General features: G+C 36.8%; 2 protein-coding genes and 1 long non-coding RNA gene across 3 annotated transcripts; 2 read left to right on the forward strand and 1 right to left on the reverse strand.

Moving 5' to 3' along the window:
• Positions 1-726: 726 nt before the first annotated feature.
• On the forward strand, positions 727-2,562 carry LOC119988634 (peroxidase 42-like). The gene is made up of 4 exons (XM_038833744.1): positions 727-1,021; positions 1,100-1,288; positions 1,463-1,628; positions 1,883-2,562. The coding sequence occupies exons 1-4, from the start codon at positions 785-787 to the stop codon at positions 2,290-2,292; spliced, it is 1,002 nt and encodes a 333-aa protein (XP_038689672.1). The 5' UTR covers positions 727-784; the 3' UTR covers positions 2,293-2,562.
• Positions 2,563-4,605: 2,043 nt separating this feature from the next.
• Positions 4,606-5,651, reverse strand: LOC119989618. Its single transcript, XM_038835253.1, has one exon. It carries the CDS (start codon positions 5,543-5,545, stop codon positions 4,892-4,894), a length of 654 nt encoding a protein of 217 aa, XP_038691181.1. The 5' UTR covers positions 5,546-5,651; the 3' UTR covers positions 4,606-4,891.
• Positions 5,652-15,130: 9,479 nt separating this feature from the next.
• LOC119988713 lies at positions 15,131-19,066 on the forward strand. The gene is made up of 3 exons (XR_005465659.1): positions 15,131-15,314; positions 16,797-16,910; positions 18,618-19,066. It is a non-coding gene; the product is annotated as an uncharacterized LOC119988713 (long non-coding RNA).
• Positions 19,067-20,132: the final 1,066 nt, after the last annotated feature.

Genomic DNA, 20,132 nt, shown 5'->3' on the forward strand with positions numbered 1-20,132 from the left:
TAATGGAGTATTGCTTTAAGTTTCGCTTTATGTAAAAAAAAAAATCTTAATATTTTGCGTAATTAAATTTTAGTTAGTGAATCATAAAATATTTGAAATGACAATCCATTAAAAAAAAACACCAATCTTTCGATTAGTTAAACTAGATTATAGCCAAAAGAAATTATTGAATAACAACGCTTAATAAACGAGCATCTCTCGGAGAAGGAAGAAATTTATTTTTTTTAAAAAATTAGTTTTATCCCATTTGTTAAAGCTTGAAGAACTCCTCTAGGGACAGTTTATTAGGGTCCGAAATGTTATTGCACTCATGCACTATTTATCTTTCTAACCACCTTATTACTAGACTTTTTATGAGGATAAGATCCGCGTATATCTTTCATGTTTCTACCTCGTGCACTGCAAGAACTTTATGAACGGGTGCGCTAGAGTTATAACAATTAAGGCCGTTAGATCTGAAGCTGTGAACCATAACCGCTATCGTCATTTTCTGCTGACTCCATATCCAAGTGTCCCCAACTTTCGAAACAAGTAGATATATATATAAAAATCTGTAGTGTAATAGTCTAAATAGAGTCAGTCAGTTCAGCACTAAATGCTGAGCAGATTTAGATTCAACGTAACTTCGAAAATATGGTAACAAAGCACCAATTTCAAAACACAAAATAAATTCACTTTTTTATTTATTTTTATTGTTTTGGGGCAAAACTGATCACCCTTTTCCTTATTTAAGGCAGGCACACAAGAGAGATCCAAAGCAGGTCAGTGACCTTGAGTGGTAAAAATGGAAGCAAAAGCTGTCTTCTTATTTGCTTTGCTATCCTTTTCAGTGTTGTCCTTCAAGCCTGCTTTTGCAGACAATGAAGAAGAACAAGACCCAGGTCTTGTTATGAACTTCTATAAGGACTCATGCCCTCAAGCAGAGGACATCATCAAAGAACAAGTTAGTCTTCTCTACAAGCGCCACAAGAACACTGCTTTCTCTTGGCTCAGAAACATCTTCCATGACTGTGGTGTTCAAGTAAACTTCTCTCTCTCTCTCAAACCATTTTGTTTGTATATAAACTGGCCTCTGAAATTTTTTTTGTTTGTTTGTAAGAGTTGTGATGCTTCATTGCTTCTGGATTCAACAAGGAGGACCTTGTCTGAGAAGGAGACAGACAGGAGCTTTGGTTTAAGGAACTTCAGGTACATTGAGACCATCAAAGAAGCTGTGGAGAGGGAGTGCCCTGGAGTTGTCTCCTGTGCTGATATTCTTGTTCTCTCTGCTAGAGAAGGCATTGTTGCGGTACTTCCTCTGTGATTTTCAGCATTTTCTCTGTTCATATTCTAAAAAACAAATCTGGGTTTTTCCTGAATTGAACTGTTAATTTCACTGTCATTAAATCTGGAATGATGTGCAGTTCAAAGCTTATAACTAACAAGTTTTGTTCTTTTTGGGTAAAATTTAATTGTTTCTCAGCTTGGGGGACCTCAAATCCCTCTCAAAACTGGAAGGAGAGATGGCAGGAAGAGCAGAGCAGATGTGGTTGAGCAATACCTTCCAGACCACAATGAAAGCATGTCTGCTGTTCTTGACAGGTTTTCTTCAATTGGGATTGACACTCCTGGAGTGGTTGCCTTGCTAGGTATATATAATAAATTAACTAGCTTCTACAATTCGTGTATACATATATGTTACTGCTGATTAACAAAAAAAAAACACATTGGTCTAGATGGTTAAGTTAATTGTTTGAACCTCTTAGTGAACATATGTGGGAGGTCGTAGTGTCCAGCCCATGTGATTTGTGGGTATTGCATGTGTCCCGCGAGTTTACCATTGGGGTGGAATTTTCTCAAGTAGCCTAAACTTACAAATTCTGGTTTTGTTTGTGCTGCGCAGGAGCTCACAGTGTTGGTAGAACCCACTGTGTGAAACTGGTGCACCGTTTGTACCCAGAAGTGGACCCTAGGCTCAACCCTGACCATCTCCCACACATGCTCCACAAGTGCCCCGATGCAATCCCAGATCCTAAAGCTGTGCAGTATGTGAGAAACGACCGTGGCACACCCATGGTGCTGGACAATAACTACTACAGAAACATATTGGACAACAAGGGTTTACTGATAGTGGATCATCAACTAGCCACTGATTCAAGGACAAAGCCTTATGTGAAGAAAATGGCCAAGAGTCAGGGCTACTTCTTTAAGGAGTTCTCAAGGGCCATCGCTCTTCTCTCAGAGAACAATCCTCTGACAGGAACACAGGGTGAGATTAGGAAGCAGTGCAATCTTGCTAATAAGCTCCACTAGAAGCTTAATTTGCTGCTGCAAAGTCTACCTCTTTGGTTGTATGAGAGGTTCAATAAGATGCTCATTCTAGCTATGTTTATTTTAAATGGGCAAAAATTGGTGCTAGTGAGTGGTTTGATTGCATGCACTGTTTTTCAGCTTAGTTTTTCACATTTTCTGCTGTTGTTGTATTGTTGCTGTTGGAGATGGGGATAGTGGATTGTGACATGTATATACCTATGTATGGATGGTGTATGATGCATGGATTACAGTGATCTTAGTTATGGTTACTCTTTTTGGGTAACGTGGAATCTATTCAACTACCCACCAGATAATTAATAATAAACTTCACCTAGTTGCCCACCAAACAACAACGGATAAACCCTAGAACTTATGGTTACTCATACTCAAAGGCCTCTCTCTGATCATGTGAGTCTGATGGCTACTTATGTGAAATTGAATGCAAAAAGAACAGAACACCATACCCGGGGCCCAAAGTTAGAAATTAAACAAAGATGAATGAAAGAAGCAACATTATAAGGAATAACATAATTGAGCAAACAAACAAAGAAATAGAATTGGATTGATATAGATAGATAGAGACAAAGAGAGACAGAGAGAGACAGAGAGAGAGAGAAAATAAGATTCTCTTGTGTAAGCAAATATGGGTTTATCCACATTTATGCACTAAATAATTAGTCATTCTCTTTGGTAGGTTGAATAGAAAGTCATGAACAGTGTGAAGCAGACAATGGGTGGAGCCTAATATGGATGGTATCAATCAGTTCATTGTTAAAACCAAGATGCAACTGAATGGGCTCATGGTCTTAAACTGAAGAAGTTTATTTATCCCAGGCTTTGGCATTGCTGAAATATCTGTTGAAAGCATGGATGGCGTAGGCTGAAAAGATGCCAGCGGCTGAGCATGTATTGGGGTATATCCCATTAGCCCAAATTGTGTAGGAGATGCAGTGTTTGAAGGCTCAGATTGTTGAACTGAGAGCTTCTGCGAATTAGCATGCGGACTTACGACTTACGAGCATGCATGATTGGTTTGCTTCTTGCCCTCTGGTTTTGTCAATATCATCTTCTCAGTTAACTGTTGAGAATTTGCGGTTAGACTGCAAATCCACAGAAGATTATGAAAATCCACAGATTTCTTGTGGCTAATAATAATGAAGTCCAAAATGAGCCCAAACAGTCAGTCTGGCCCAATTATAGAAACCCTAGTTTGAGGAAACGGGCCAGCATTGTGAATTAACTCATTCAGATCAAGCTTAAGACAGCCCAAGCCATCTAAAGCCCAGGATTCCAGACCAGCAACACTTCCATCCAGATTGTCATGTTTTTGGCCCAATTTGCCAACATCAAGTCCTGCGACCTTACTTCCATAGGAAAGAAAATACAATTTTGTTTTATCATTGGGGTCCCCCTGTAATTATTATATCTCGGAGATTCCTTTTAAAACCGAGAATGACATTATACAAATTTAACCTTTGGACATTTGATGTGGATCTAAACTCGAGCAGTTAGACCCGCATACAAAGAAATGTTTCATCTGGATGATAGTGTAAATTGGTCTAAAATCAAGCACCTGATCATAATGATATTACTTTCGATGGAAATCGAACTCAGAGTCTAACAAATTTTCACGCTAATTTATTACTCAAAGTGATTTTACTTATTATGAATGTCCAATTGTCCATGGTCAATGTCACATTTTATTAAAGAGAGGAAACCCCACAAAATTATATGCTAAAAAAACCGATGGTGCTAACTAAACCCATAATGAGTTGTGACCCATAAAATAAGATGCTCAACCGCTCAAGTCCTTTTCTTGAAAAGGGCAAAAGCCAACAAGTATCAACCACTCTTTGACCTTGTGAGCTTGTACCACCACCATCACCTTCCCTCAAAAGCCGCTTGGCTCCCACAATTATTGTTCATGCATACTGACACATATTGCTTCAATTCACTTCACTGCTCTGTGCTATTGGATGTTGAACAGTGAAACATGCCCACAACACAAATCCTACATTTGAGTACCCAAAACAAAAGGTCCTACATTTGAGTTATTATATTGACCACTGTTGGCTACCAATTTGGTAATTGTAAAGTAATCTGATTTTACTCCTAACACTATGTTTGTTCACATATTCCGGCAGGAACGGATTGATGTATTTCTCTAGCGAGAGGAATTCCAACGTTAGATTTTATACTATAGAAGGGAATGGAACCGATAGTTCCGCATAACATGGGAATTTAGCTTTGCGACCTTCGACTTGAGGCAAAATCATGTTTTGGAGACAAATTTTGGCCTCAAGTGCATATAAGTTCCTGTAAATTTGGTACATGGTATTATTAAGGGAAGGTAAAAAAATGTGCTAAAAATTATATTCGACCATAATTAGAAAAATGGAGAGATTTCCGGATTAGAAAATTCCAACGCAAATTCAGAGCAGAACAGGGAGATCCCAATTGGGAGGTTCTATCATTCTGGCTTGAGCAGCTGAGCTCACTCCATCCCGAGTTGGCTCATTCCCAACACCTAGTCAACTCGTCCGAATCATTAATATATAGCAATTAACAACAATAACAATATCCGGCTCAGTAAATTATTTTAACCATCGAAGCCGGTCTGGCTCCAAACAGCATCGCGAACGCGCCGGAGGTCACGCCCCTTGAGCGTCCGCCCGACGCCCTCAAAAACGGACATCCCGCCGGGTTTCCAGCCACGTGCGTACTCACGTGCCAAGTACTCATGCGGTGGCACCATCTCCGATTCACGCTCACCCATACCATTGTTGTTGTTCTCATCCGAGTAGTGCAGCGATTCGACTGAGTCGACGCGATAGATCTTGCTCCAGTCCGGCACGTTCACAGGTGCCGACGTGGCCATGTGGTGGCCTACACGTGGGGATGCAACGCTGTCATGGCCTCGGATTTTATGCACCACCCTCGGCGATCCTGTTTTGCATGTATCTTCGAAAGCCAGTGAGAGTCCACCGACGTGGCCTCCCTCACGCGAAATCCGGCGCCGGCACTTTGGAGAAATACTTCCATTACTCTCAGAGGTTACGTGTGGACTCCAATCGCTCAGCGAATTGTTCACGACCACCTCGTTCCGATCGGCTTCATCGACGATCGACCAAACATCTTCTTCGCCGAGCTCTGATTCGTCCCCTCCTATGGATCCTTGGGTGTAGTTGTAGCTGTAGCTGCTTCCGAGTAAGCGTTCGCTACGACTCGCTGTCAGTCGCCGGCCTTTCGCCATGATAACATCATCAGATGAAAAAAAGAATAGAAAAGAAAGAGGGATCTACGACGCTTAGGCAGCTGAACAACCACAGGTATCAGGAGGAGTCCATTTGCATTTACAAAGGCTCGACTTCAACTGATTTATATATTGCATATGAACAATCTAGACACCCCAAAAAAATTGACTCTCAAAAATCCCTTAAATCTATGTGAAATTAAAATAAATATTAATTAAAAACACATATATAGGATCCACTTCATATTCAACCTTCCATATTAAATGAGAATCTCTTTTGGGTCACTTTTTAAGGGGCCTCAAGCATTATCCATTACATATATAATAGTCAACATCATCTACTACATTTCATTTGAATTTGAATTTAATTTAATCTGAATCCCAGGGACTACCCAGCAGATATTTAATATTGTAGCGGTGAGAATAAAAGACAACAAATACATGGCTCTGTGGTAGAGTTCTTATTGTGCAATCTATTGATTACGGATTTGGAAGTTTCGTAATTTGTTTTAAATTGTAAAGCTCACCATTTGAATTCAATGGTTTGGGAGGTACGTCACATCATATCTATTTTTTATTTTAAAAATGTGAGTAAGGTAACCTACAAATATCATTTATTTATTTATTTTTGGTGTGAATGCCAACAAGTGCAAGAAACTGTTCCAATTGATTTCTTAATTGGTGGACGAAAATGAGACTTGAAATCATATAAATTAAAGCAGTAAATGTGGTATTAATATTGATGCATGCTAGATTAACTATACCACTTGGTTCATTGTATGCGGACACAAATCTAGATATTAAAAAACGCCAAAAATTCAATCCGTATTGGGCAAAATATTGATTAAGAGGTAAGAAGTATCTACCACCTATAGATATCTCATATCTCCATTAAGAGTGTGTTTCGATTGAGAGATTTGGAGGGAATGAAAGAGCATAGAAGAGAAGGGGAGGGAAGGGAATGGAAGGGAAGGGAAGATAATGGAAAGAATAATAGTTTTCCTTCTCTCATGTTTGGATATATAAAAAAAAGAATGAAATAAAATTAATTTAATTTACTAATTTATCCTTATTTTTTATGTTAGAGTGTTATTTATAAGGGTAAAATAGGTTTTTAACATATTTATAATTTAATAAGTCATCTCTTCCCTTCAAATGACTCCATTTTGGGGAGGATGAATTTTCATAAAAATTTAATGAAATATTCTTTTCAAATCCCTCTTAATTTTTTCTAAATTATCCAAAATATGGAACTGGGAAGGAACCTCCCTTTCCATTCCCTCCAAATGACTCCATTTTGGGAAGGAAGAATTTTGTCAAAAATTTAATAAAATCTTCCCTCAAATTCCTTCCAAATCCCTTCCCTTAATTTTTTCAAAACTATCCAAACAAGGGAATTGGAAGAAGCTCCATTTCTCTTCTCTTCTCTTCTCTTCCCTCCAAATCTCTCAATCCAAACACACTCTAAATGATTTTAAACCAAGAATTTAGATGTATGAAGGAGAATAATTTATCATGGTATGCACTTTGTGTAAAGAATACTTTTGGTCGTTGACAGACGGGATATGTCACGATTCAATCCCTTATATTTCAAATGTAACGATTCAGTCACTGGACTTTGTGAGTTGTTACACAGTCACATTTAATTGTCTCCAAATGGATAAGAGACTTCAAGGACTTCCACGCCTCATCGATGTTGTTGGTTTGTAGTGATTTGGGGAGGGTGGATTCAAGAGTAGATATGCTTTGATGGGTTAGGGGTTGCGGTGGGTTTGAAGGTAGCGGCAGTGGTGGTGGGTTTTGGTTCAGAGAGAAGAGTGATGGCTGGAGAAAGGAGTGGAGGTTGGGGATTTAGGTGTGAAGGAGAAGAGTCTGCGATAGATAATCCCTTTGTTACCCTAATACACGTAAGATATTTAGCTAATGATAATGGTACACATCAGATAAAATGTGTGATCAATATGGCAGGTCAGCATTTTGACTGACCGAAACAGAAGAAAAGTTGACCGTGTAACAATTCACAAAGTTCAGTGAGTGACTAAGTTGTTACAGACTCCATCTATGAGTGATCAAAAATATCACTTACCCTATATACTTTGTTCGGGCTTCTAGAGGATAATGGGCCCAGGGCCCTAGTGACGTCCACACCACGTGGCAATGAAATGCTAGGGATGTTCCCGAGTGTGAGGTGGCTAATGATGGAAACAATAAACAAGTGTTTTGCATAATTGTTGGATTTAGGATGTTAACAATTTTATGGGGTTTATTGGGGTTGGGGCCTTGGGGGCTAGAATAATCGCCCCCACTAGTGATGGTTTTGGCACATTGGACGGTCCAGAATAAAATTGGGTGTCCGGCACCACAAGCTGTTTTGTCGTTTGTGAACTGAACAAGTATTCTGTCGTGGGTTTAAATAGATACGCGCGGAGAATTTTTTAATTTGACGACAATAAATCAAAATTGAACGTGTGATAAATATAATGAAATATGTATATAGTTATAGTCTCTTCATAATGTATGAATCTTGTAATTGTTTATAGCGCTCGATTGATAGATTTTTTGAGAAATAAACTCAATTAAAAATTCAAAAGATTGGTGAGGGCCTGATTCTTGCAGTGACTGGACTTTTTATGGACCCATATACATTTGTTGGGCTGTGAAAATTAATCGAAAAAACCGAATCGTCCGATTGAACCAATCGATTGGGCGGTTCATATAATATATGGAAGTAAAAACCAAATCGATTGGTTATGCTAAGTTAAAAAAAATCAAAAATTTGGTCCGCTGTTTATTTATCAAGACAAACCGATCGAACCGATCGAAATTATGGATTTATAAATATTATATATATATAATATAGTTAAGTAAGTTAAAGTTATTGTTTTAAGTTTTACAAATTTATAATCTTTTATGCTTAATAATTTATTGTAACTAATGACTTAAATACTTAAATATAATTTATGATAATTGCAATCTAGACCATTGATTTTTGAATCAATGGCCCCGGTGAGGTCCTTAGACCTTAAATCTTTTTTGAACTTTAGTCTTCAATATTTGTTTGCTTCTTTGGATTATGGATATTGAATGTCTATCAGGTTGCACTATTTATGCCTTATGGGCATGGACCAAATGACTATTTAATTTTTCACATATTTACTTAGTGAACTAAGTTAGTGTATCAAACCCAAATGTTTGACCTAAAAATCGAAAAACCGACCATAATAACCGAAAACCGTTGAATGATTTTTATGTCAAGATAAGCGTGACCGTTGGTTATCTGTTTTTAATATCTAAAAAACCGAAATTTCAACCCGAGTGTTCTAATGTAAAATAACCGACCAATTCACACTCCTATTTGTCGGGGTTTGCCAGTTGTTGACCCTGACCCAAATCTACGGGTTAATGGTATTGGACCTATCACAAGATTCAGTATCCTATGCTCAACTAGCTTGTTGATCAGACGGTTATTATTTTTCCATCAAAATTGATTCACCATGATCAGCACAGTTTTGTAATGGAGGTCCAAGTACCCAATTAAACAGTCTCTTTTGTACGCCAAATTTTTTTGACCATGAATGTTGCGCTAATGTTGTTAGATACTTCGTGTGGCATCAATTCAAAGTTTGTCCAAATTTGGATTTGCAATGTTTTTGATATATTGGCGGCTGTAACTCATGACCCACATATGACATAACTATGATAAATAAAAATAAACAATATGTTTGTCGTCACGCGTTGGGTCTTGCCCCAACTTATTCCATCATCAAATGGGTAATTTATGTGCGTGCAAGTTTGATGACTCGAGTTTATAGCTTATCGGATCTCCAAAGAATAAGTTTGTACAATATCATTCTTGATTACCAAAAAAAAGAAGATAAATTAATAATCCATCCATCCAATAGTGTTGGAGATGCAACCTTTGATATTAATTTATCAAGCCAATGGACACCAAGAGTTTTAGAATTTAGAGTGTGCTAAAAGCTCAAATTAAAGGCCCCACTTATTTGTGTCCTTTACACACCCTAAAACATGACAACCTGAGAAGAAGTACCACAATCATAACAGTAGCTGTGTGGAGTTCCATAGGGTTTGGGTTCTTGCCAAAAAGACAAGATCTTTGTGGAGTTTTTTACCCAAATGACACCCTGACACATAATATGTCTCAATATAACACCTGAGTGAAAATATTTATCAAAATAGCACTACACGCATCACGTCATCTCTGATGGCGTGATTTATTCACGCCATCAGAGATGGCGTGAATAATGTATAAAAACCAGTCACGCCAACTGTGTTGGCGTGACTGGTTGCTTTGTAAAGGTCACGCCAACAAAAAAATTAACTTTGTAAAGGTCACGCCAACAAGGTTGGCGTGACCTTTTTTTTTTTTAAAAAAAAAAAATTGTAATTTAATTATAACAATAAAAAGCATATGTTTTTTTTTAATATTATATAATTTTTTTTTCTAGTTATGGTCGTGGGAGAGGTTGCATGTATGTCGACCACAAATGGATACTGGGGCACCACCTATATTTGGTCCAGACGAGCCACCCCGTCCACTTGGTGCCAGGTAATTTTTAAAAAAATATGTGTATAAAGTAGCTAACATTTTGCTAGAGATGAGCTGGATCAACAAGAACCTAACCAGGTACAGTGGATGCCTTATACACCAGGGAGATCGGCAAATGCACCAGTAATATGTATTGATGGTAGCAGAATCTGGAGAGCTGTAGTGCCTTTGATTTGCTTTGAGATTGTGGAGTTTCAATTCCCAGATCGTGTTATGAGACAATTTGGTATATCACAGCATATATCGACTCCAGCATATATCGACTCCAGTTGAATGGAGTAGGCACAGGAATATATGATTTCTCTAGTTTGCTTGAACCATATAACTATTTATGTGTTTATTTTTCATATGTCTTTATGATGTATAGTTCGTATTTGATGAAATATTTTGCTGGATATGAATTTCTGGATATGTATCTGTATTTTTGGCATGTTTTTTTTTGGTTTTTTTCCCTGTGTTTGTTGATCACGCCAACATGGTTGGCGTGACCGAAGAAAAATGGATGATCACGCCAACATTGTTGGCGTGATCATCATAAATATGATGATCCAAAATATGTATTGGTCACTCCATTGCCAATGGAGTGACCAGTACATATTAGATCACGCCATCTCTGATGGCGTGATCGTCCAAAAATATACAAAGAACACGTCACTGACAGTGGCGTGTAGTGCTATTTTGGAAAATATTTTCACTCGGGTGTTATATTGAGACATATTATGTGTCAAGGTGCCATTTGGGTAAAAAACTCGATCTTTGTGTGTCATGTTCTTGCTGCAGAATTAGAATCTGACCTGCTACTTAAACCCCCCATAAAACCTCAACAAAACAAGTCTCATAGGTGATCTCATCATAGTTTCCAGATGGGTAATTTATATAATTTCTGATCATCACTTGATTAAGCTGTGAATCAGAGAATTATTCTTAGTGATGATTCTTGGGACTTTCTAAAACATTGTGGTTTTGGTGATTAAGTAAAGATCCACTGAATCAAAGCTTTTGCAATGATTGTACTATATAAGTGGATCCCAAGGGGACGACAGACTACTTTATTAAATGGTGCAAAAGTCACAAGTTGTAATTAGTACGTTAATGGGTATTTTCCCCATTGCAGTGACTAGCCAAATCACAATGCAGTGCATTAGGGTTAGGGTCCACTCAACAGTAGTCAGTAGATCCACATGCCTTCTCTTCTCTTCTCTTTTTCTTTTTCTTTTTAACGGTCCCTGTACATATTCATGGATTTTTTTACTTTATTACAGAAGTTAAAGATCATAAATCACCATCAAAAGGTAACAAAGGAGGGGAATCCAACTAAAGAAAATGTACCTTTGCAAGTCTGCTAATAAGTTGAAAGTGGTGTCAGATCAGGTGGTAGGATCTTTAATTGTTGGACCTTTATCCCCCCCTGATGGGTTTTGAAGCAACAATAGTTCTCAATCCCTGTTAGAGAAGCATCGATTTGTACTTTCAAGCTGGTCCAACCAACCACATTTCCCTTGATCATGTGCACCCTCTGAACTCTCTCCTCTCCATGTCATAAGTTGGAAAATTTGAGAGAAATGAGAAGAAGCATATGAGAAGTAAAAGAAGGAGGCGCGAGAGATGATTGACTCAATCCACTTGTAGAAGCAACGATATGAATGTCACACTATTTAGTGTCATAAATATTCAAAATGTTTAAGAATCATGAATATTTGATTTTTTTTCAAATAAAAAAAATATGATTGGATTCATTATGTTAAATACTATACGTTTATATTTTTTTTTTCAAAATTGTTAAAAAAAATTTGGTGCACCATTAAAGAATCCGATCCCAAAATGCTAGCTATATGTTTTTCTTCCCCTATCAAGTTACCGTAACTTATAATTTGCCTAAAAACCCATGAACTTGGAAGGGATTTCTGTGAGGATTGGTGGAAAGTCAATTTCAAAATCATGCACAAGACAAGTGGTGTAACTATTGCTACCAACTCTGTGGGCTTTTTATAGTTTTCACAGTTGACAGAACATTTATCTGTTACATGAGATTTAGCAGTTAAAGTGAAATCCCCAGTCCCCACTTGCATTGCATATGAATGAGATGACATGCAGTACCTTTCTGAGCTTGTGGTTGTAGAGCACTCACTTGAGGCAGGTCAATTCCTGATCAGGTGGGTGTTTTTTTCTAATCTTGAACACTGTGGTTTGTTTGGCTGAAATGAATCTGATTATATTGATTTGGTTGGCATCTTTTCATCATTCTGCTCACATTAATGTCTCATGACCCCATGACTCCATGACACTTCAAAATCAATCACTGTTTTGAAGTGTCATGGCAACATTCCATGACAACATTCCGGGAGACTCAGTCGTAAGACTAACTCGAACATGCATTTAGATGGTTAGTTTGAAACTTACAAAGACACCAACCATCTCTATGTAGAATATGTGAAGTGAGTATTTTTGAGAGAGAGAAAAGAGCTACCCGCTTCCTATTGGATATAACATTCCGACTTGGTCATACGATTAACTTGAATTTGTACTTAGATGGTTAGTCTAAAACCCTACAAAGACGCCATCTCTACCTAGATCATGTGAAGTGAGAATATTTTTGAGAGAAAGAAAAGAGCTACTCGCTGAGTATAGAAGTGTGTTGTCAATTAGGAGAGGTGTACATATAGGTGGATTGAATTAAAGGGTTTGTAACGCTCATATCTCTCCTACTCTCCACACTTTTCTACGTCTGTTGGTTGGATCCATATCCAAACCCATCACAACAATCCAAAGAAGGGTCATCAATCATCATTATTAAGTGATGTGTATTTTCTCTCATATTCAATGCGACGCTTTAAGTCTCCCATTGAATTTGATAAAACATACTTAACAAGCCCATTAAGGTTACAAATCAATCAATTAATTATATTAACAAATACATATAATTTTTATATTAATTTAAAATAAACCAACTGTTCGATACTTTTTATTGCAAGAAATATTTGCAACTCAATACCGACGGGTTTATCCCAATCGCAAGTGTACGTGCCAACTGACAGTATAATAGTGAATGGGGTCGAATCCACGAGGACTGTATTAATTACCAACTATAACTACTAACAATAGTGTAAATTAAATTCAGATGCTTCTAATATTAACTAGCAATAAAATTTAGATAAATATCAATGGATGAAAGATTAGCTTGGGTTTGGCTTGCCAACTACCTCCACCTGTGCACACAGATTAATATGCAATCACACAATTTAAAAGTCTAACAATGTCAATTGAAAGGCCTTGGTCCAGCTGCAGTCAATTAGATTTCCCTAAACAACGATCCTGACTTTGGTCCAGTTGCAAAATCTTTTCTTATCAAAGGAGTCTTGGTTGGTCTATCCTAAGAGTTTCCTAAGACAAGCATAAGCACTAGGAAATCGACAGTTGCACAATCTAGGATAATGGTCTATTACCCAATCAATTATGTCCTATGTTCCCAAAACTTGGATCTTACGCAAGTTCTTGTTACTTCGTCAAACACCGGGTCATGGTCAGCCGAATATGTTTAACTAACAATTCCTAAAATTATGATGTTGATCAGGCATGCATAACAATAGGAAATAAGCAATCAATCCAGAGAACAAAGAATTAAACTTAGTCTGATTGTCAATCAAATCTGTGCACAAGGTTTATGGTAGAAGAATCACCAAACCCTAGCTAGAAAAGAGTTTAGCTACACATGCTCATAATAAAAACCATATAAATACTCATAGACAATGTTCAAATCAATGGAAGAGTAGAAATTTGCTGAAGAATTGATGTGCCCAGCTTTGATGTTGCTTCTCCTCCTTCCTGCCGACACCCACTTCTGCAATCTTTGGTCTTCGGCTGCGCAAAGTAAAGTCCTCCTTTTGTCTCAGCTTAACACTCTTTATATAGTGCTTAGCAAGCCCTAAACTGGCCCAATTGTCCTTGCCACGTCAGCAACTTAATTAACACAAGTCTGGTTCCCACGTTCTGCGGCCGCGACAAGTTGCAAAACAGGTTACAAATTCTGTCCAGTAATGAATTTATTCTCCAGCAGTACCTGTGCATAAAAACACCAATATGAGCAGTATTTTGCACTAATCAACATAGAAAAATAATACTTTTAAGCCCATAAAACTAGGTGTATTTTACACCTAACACCAACGCCATCTAATTTGTTCTTTGTTATAAAAGATCTATATTTTAATTAACTGCCCTATATATAATAAACAGTGTGAAAGCAACGAGCCAACGAATTAGGTCCAAGACATCCCAAATCAATATATATTTGTATGGGTGAGGTGACATCCAAATTAAGCTCATAGATTAACAAACAAGTTAAATTTATGATACAGAGGTTAAATTTTAGGTTAGGCAAAACTTTTGAATGTGCATTAGATGATCCAAAATTCCAAATGGCAACCATTTTATTGATCTAATTCTAACAATTGTTTATGATGATACCTTTCCGAAAATTAGATGCTTAATTTTGGTAATTTTACCTTAATTATTTCCAAAACACATAGTATGTTATCCCACATCCCCTAATACAACAAGAATACATTTTCTTAATCTAAGTGAGTTGGGCTTCGACCGATGGGCTTCGGCCTTTAGTAGCTAGGCTAAGGAGGAACAAAGTTGTGCGGTCCCGATGTATCCACGGGAACCAGACAACTCAAAGCAGATAATATTGTTGGTGTGTTCTAAAACGGACAATATTATTAGTGTGTATGAGTGGTTGAATTTACAAGCTGATGAAGTTTTTTAAAAAAGTAATTGAAGGATTTTAAAAAATTAATCAATTATTTACCGTTTAATAAATCATCTAGCAATTAATCAATATTTTGTGCAAGGAAACCTAAAATTTCTTCCAATTGGTAACTGTTTTGGGTCTTAAATTTGTTCGTACCAAGTTGGAAAAATGTCCACGTGCGAGATTCATGGGTCCAGTCCAGTGAGGGATCCTGTATTTCAGCTCTTTCAGATCAGGGGCCCAAAACCAGCATCCCTTCGTCCCCACTTCTCAGCTTTCTCTGCGTTTCAGTTAGAATATTTTATTTTCTTACCAGCCAAACACCAAGCACCGAAAAAAAGAAGACAGAAAATTTTGTTATAAGGCGCCAACGGTGTTTCGAATTTTCGATCTCTGGGTTGATTTTTCAACACCCTTTTGACTCCTGAAGTGATTGAAAACTTGATTAAGTAAGTGCCCTTGCACTCTAGTCGTTATTCTTTTTTTTTTAAAGATTTTCTGTTTGTTTTGTTATTCATTTTTTTAAAAGATTTTCTGTTTGTTTTTTCGTGTTGCTATGTCTTTTATGTTATTATGAGATGAGATTTGGGTTGGAAAGCTTAATAGAGATGTGCATGGTTAGTGGGAGTTGAGATATTGTGTTCTTTTATTAGAAATTAGTTTATTGTTTAGACGAGATTCACCTGTTTGTCTGATTGGTTGAGTTTATTGATGCGTGGAACACTCGATATTGGGCCCGTTGATGTGATTCTTATGCAGGTGGTATTCATGCTTCTCCTTGTAAAATATGGTGACATTAGCATGGCTATGATTCTAAATTGTTCTTTGTACTAAAAAAGGAAAGAAAAGAAAGAAGTGATAGTGCATTGTTCTTATTTGGGTTTCTTTATATGCGTAGATCTAAATGGTTTAATTTAATTACAGTATTCACACTGCATTGCGTTACATACATGTTAGGTCTCCTGTTTGCAAATGTTCGATTAGTAAATTTGTTCAAGAAAATTGCAAAAACATTCATGGACGACAAGTTTTGCAATGTTTGGTGGAGGGGGAGTTTCAGTGATGATTAAAAAAGGTAACATCAGCAGATTGAAAGGGTCTTACAAGTTATAGACTAGTTGAGTATAAATAGAACTACACCCTTTTGATAAAATGTGCACTTCTTTTGTTTCTGTTTGTTTTCTTATTTTACCAATCAGCCAATACCATTTGGTTCAATCTTTTCTAGTGCTGATATGGTCATGGTAGTCTAAATAGGCAGAAGTAAAATTTGCAGATGTAGCTGTGACCTGTGAGTCAGGGATGCGGTCAAGCGGTCATGCCGTCATGGTATTCTATATAGGGGTGGAGCCATGTGCTTGGTTGTCTCAATAGCGGAAGGATATGTTTCTTTACCTAATTCATTTTGGGGTGAGAGTCCCCTTAAAAAATAGAAACAGATAAAGGAACTATTTTTTGTAATGTAATACATGAATGATTAGCCCAGAAATGGTTAAAATCCTATTTTGTAAAAGCTTCATAACTTCATTGCCTTTCAAAGGTTATGTTTTCTTAATGTTTATGCCTTTATGGTGATGAAACGAAAGTAAGTGGGCAGGTTCTTGAGGCACAAGGGAAGGATAAGGTCAGTTCTAGTCATTACCCAAAACTGAAACTGCCAATACCCTTTTTTGTTTCAAAACTATTGTGTCCTGCATATCAAGACTTAATTATATATGAATGATTTTTCTGGTTTGATGAGGGATGGCTCACTAGATTGATGAGAAGTCAGTAGGCAGCTATACAGAGTTAGCTTGATATGGTTTTTGTGCCAAGTGTCGCCTGGCAATGTTTGAAATGGACACGAAACTTTAGATATTTTATGGTAGATTCATTAATTGTAGTGTTATATTGGGCAATTTTCTAATCATACCTTTTGTTGATGTAACCAGGGTTCCAATATAAACAACTTAGTTTGTTTTTCTCCTTCTCATTGCCTTCCGCCGCTTTCGTGAGCCATGGTGACATTGGCAGAAGCACAATAGAGGATGTGAAATAAAAGGCAGGTACGACTTTCTATATGCTTGAAATTGTAGCAGTAATGACTAGGGACCACGCTGCTACAGCATTATCGAGTAAGGATCTGTCGTGAAATTTTGGACTTTGATTTCGTGTTGAATGTCGATGAAATTTAAACTGATACCACCCTTCATCCCTTCTCCATCATCTACAATTGACGATTTTGTCAAAAACGAGAAATTGTTTATGAGAAATACAAGTCTTTTATCGATCGCTTTGAGCCTTAACATGATCTCAAAGAAATTTCACTTTCTGCACTTGCATTATGGGGATCAAATGCTAATTTTGTAGAAATAAAAAATCTTTAGTTGTTTGAATTGAGATCTGAAGAAGATCTCAAGGAAGCATGATTTTGTGACTTATCATATTATTATTTGTGCCAGATGTTTAACTGTTTAAGATAATGCTATACTTTATGGTAATTTCGTGAAAATAACAAATCTTTGCTTAATTATTTTAGATCTGAAGAAGACCCAAGAATGCATAACTTTTTTTTACTTAAGTATTTAGTTGATTGTAGCTTAGGCCAACCTCAATTACAAGGGACATGTTGTGTTCATACTTGATCTTTAATCAAAAGGATATTTTGAGTGCCTTTTTATGGGCCAAGTCGTAAGATGGGGAAACCCTTTTGTTGGAAAAGATTTCCATGGGCATTTTATTCTCAATTAGGAATCATTCATTACTAGCTCTTATGCCTCTTTACGTAAATTGGACAAAAAACATTTTGAGGGCCATATTTCTTCTGTTTTTCGGTCATCCAATCTTTTATTGCAATGTCATTTAACACCGTCTACTCCTTAGCTTTGCTTAATCCAGTAAGTCGACTCTCATTATTTGTTGAAGGTCTCATTTATTTTGTTTTTGTTTTTTTAAGTGAGCTGGTAGATTGTGCAGTCTTTATTGCATGTTCACATTCCTTTTACTTTCTGTTGCTCCATCTTATTTTCACTGTGTTCCACATGTTTACTATGTTAGTAGACTTAGCCTATGAATAATTATTCAAGTGCCTTCGTCCTATAGAACCTTCTATTTTTTTAAAAAAATTTATGTTTTGATTGCATAGCAACAATGTATGACAGTATGAGTATGATGACCTGTCATCCTATTAAGGAGTGGAACCAATGTGTTGTGGTCATGTTGCAATGCTTATGCCAGTCCCTACATATCTTTATTTCTGGTCGATGTTACTTTAGCCTTGAAGAAGTTGAGGCAATTAGTTTAGCGTAAAATATTTTATTGAGTTGCCAGTGTGTAATGTAGCATGAATAGGTAATGAACAGACTTCTCTGGGGTGAGTTGCATGGTCAATTGGTTTCAAATTAGAGGAACCAGGAACTGGTTTCTTATTCGCTGGAAGTTTGTTGGAAACTGTACTGTTGTTGCTTCAGAGCTTCACTGTCTTAAAAGCCTGGAATTCAATTAATTCCAGTTCTGTATGGCTACTGGTTAAAAAAGAACTCTTCCCCCTTGAGCGATGGATATGCTCAATGGCGTGTATGTGGTCTTTTGTGCTCAGTAATCCACAGAGTACTTGTCTAGTTTATGGAACGTCATTGGTTTGGCCTATGATTTTACTGTCATGGATCATGGTTAACAGAATACTTGTTTGCGTCAATAGTACATTGTGTTGTTTACGCATCTTAGTCTGAATTGATTAACTGGATGAAAAGTTTCTTCTCTTTTTTTGGCAGGGAAGAAGTTTGAGAATTATGTAAAATAAGCAATTTCACTCCAATCGAGCAAGATGAGCCAACAGAGTCAAGGGACAGGTTCTCCAGTAGAGCCTGATGGACCTAGGCATACACAAGAGGGGGGGTGAATTGTGTCCCCAAATTCCAAGTTAGGAATCCCCTTTAAAAATTCAATCAAATTAATCTCAATTTAACAAATAGCACACAATTTGGACTATAATAATTATCCTAATCAAGATTCAATCCAATGCACAATGTGATGCAATATTTTGAATGATTGAATATCAAATAATCAAGAATTCCAAAAACCAGATTTTTTTTTTTTTATTTTTTTTTTTTAAATAACACCTTGCGCACAGATTTTGCAACACAGATTTCACTTATCAAACGATGTCGAAATGCAACGAAATTTTATGTGAAATATCACAACACCTTGATAAATACTATATCAAAAATTCAGATTAAAATTCAAAGTCTAGCTATGTGAACAATGTACGGACAGATTTGTGATCCAGAAAATTCTACAATCAAAACACTTAACCTAATGGTTTAGAGAAACCTTAACTACTGCAATTTACAACCTTAAACAAATTATCACCACACAAGGACAGAAAATCAGTTTTAATGTAAGGTCTTGCAATGACCAAAAATAGTTCAGAAAGCAATTAAACACTTAATCAATCAACAAGCAAGCAAGACAATCAAGAAAGTCGACACAACAATTTATAGTAGTTCGGAGATCCTTCTCCTACGTCTACTACCTAGGTTCACCAACCTAGGATTTTCCAACTTCCACTAAAGATGTGGCTTTCACAAGCTCACCACAAAAGCTTACACAAGGGCTTCAAGGTTACCCCCAACCTAGGAATTTCAAGCTAATTCCCAAACTTCCACACTAAGGTTTTAAGAAAACCCAAAAACTTTCACACGGAAAGGATAAGTGGTTAAGCTCTAGGTTCTCTTAAGAAAGTGTTTAGAATCACACAATAAGAGAACTCTTAAGGATTTTTCAACAATGAATGCTCACTGGTAAGGATTTAGGTGAAAAATGGCGCTCTCAAACTTTTTTTTAGTAGATTTTCAAGTAAGAAGGCTTGAAGAATGAATGATCAAATCTATAGCTAAATTCAGCACTACCTCTTGAGTAGAGGCTTAAAGATTTTATGATGACCACTCTCGATTAAAAATGGATTTCACACCTTTTGATTGAAGAAAAAAAATTTCACCTTAATGATTGCTTCTACCAACCGGAGAAGAAAAGGAATCCCTTTTTGATGCACTTTTCTCTTACTAGCTCAGCCATTGGATTAGTCTTAATCTTCAATCTCAGCCTTCAATTTCACATGCTAATCTGAATCATTGAAACAAATATATCATTAAATTATGACCTTCCATAAGATAGCCGTTGGGAGCATGCTTAGTCTTCAAAATGATTCTTCCATTCATGTGTTGTCACAAGCTCATCCTTTAGATCATAATCATTTCTTTAATCTGGACTCTCCAACTTAGCTTTAA

The sequence above is a fragment of the Tripterygium wilfordii genome, chromosome 21, assembly GCF_013401445.1.
Source record: "Tripterygium wilfordii isolate XIE 37 chromosome 21, ASM1340144v1, whole genome shotgun sequence".
Lineage (NCBI taxonomy): Eukaryota > Viridiplantae > Streptophyta > Magnoliopsida > Celastrales > Celastraceae > Tripterygium > Tripterygium wilfordii.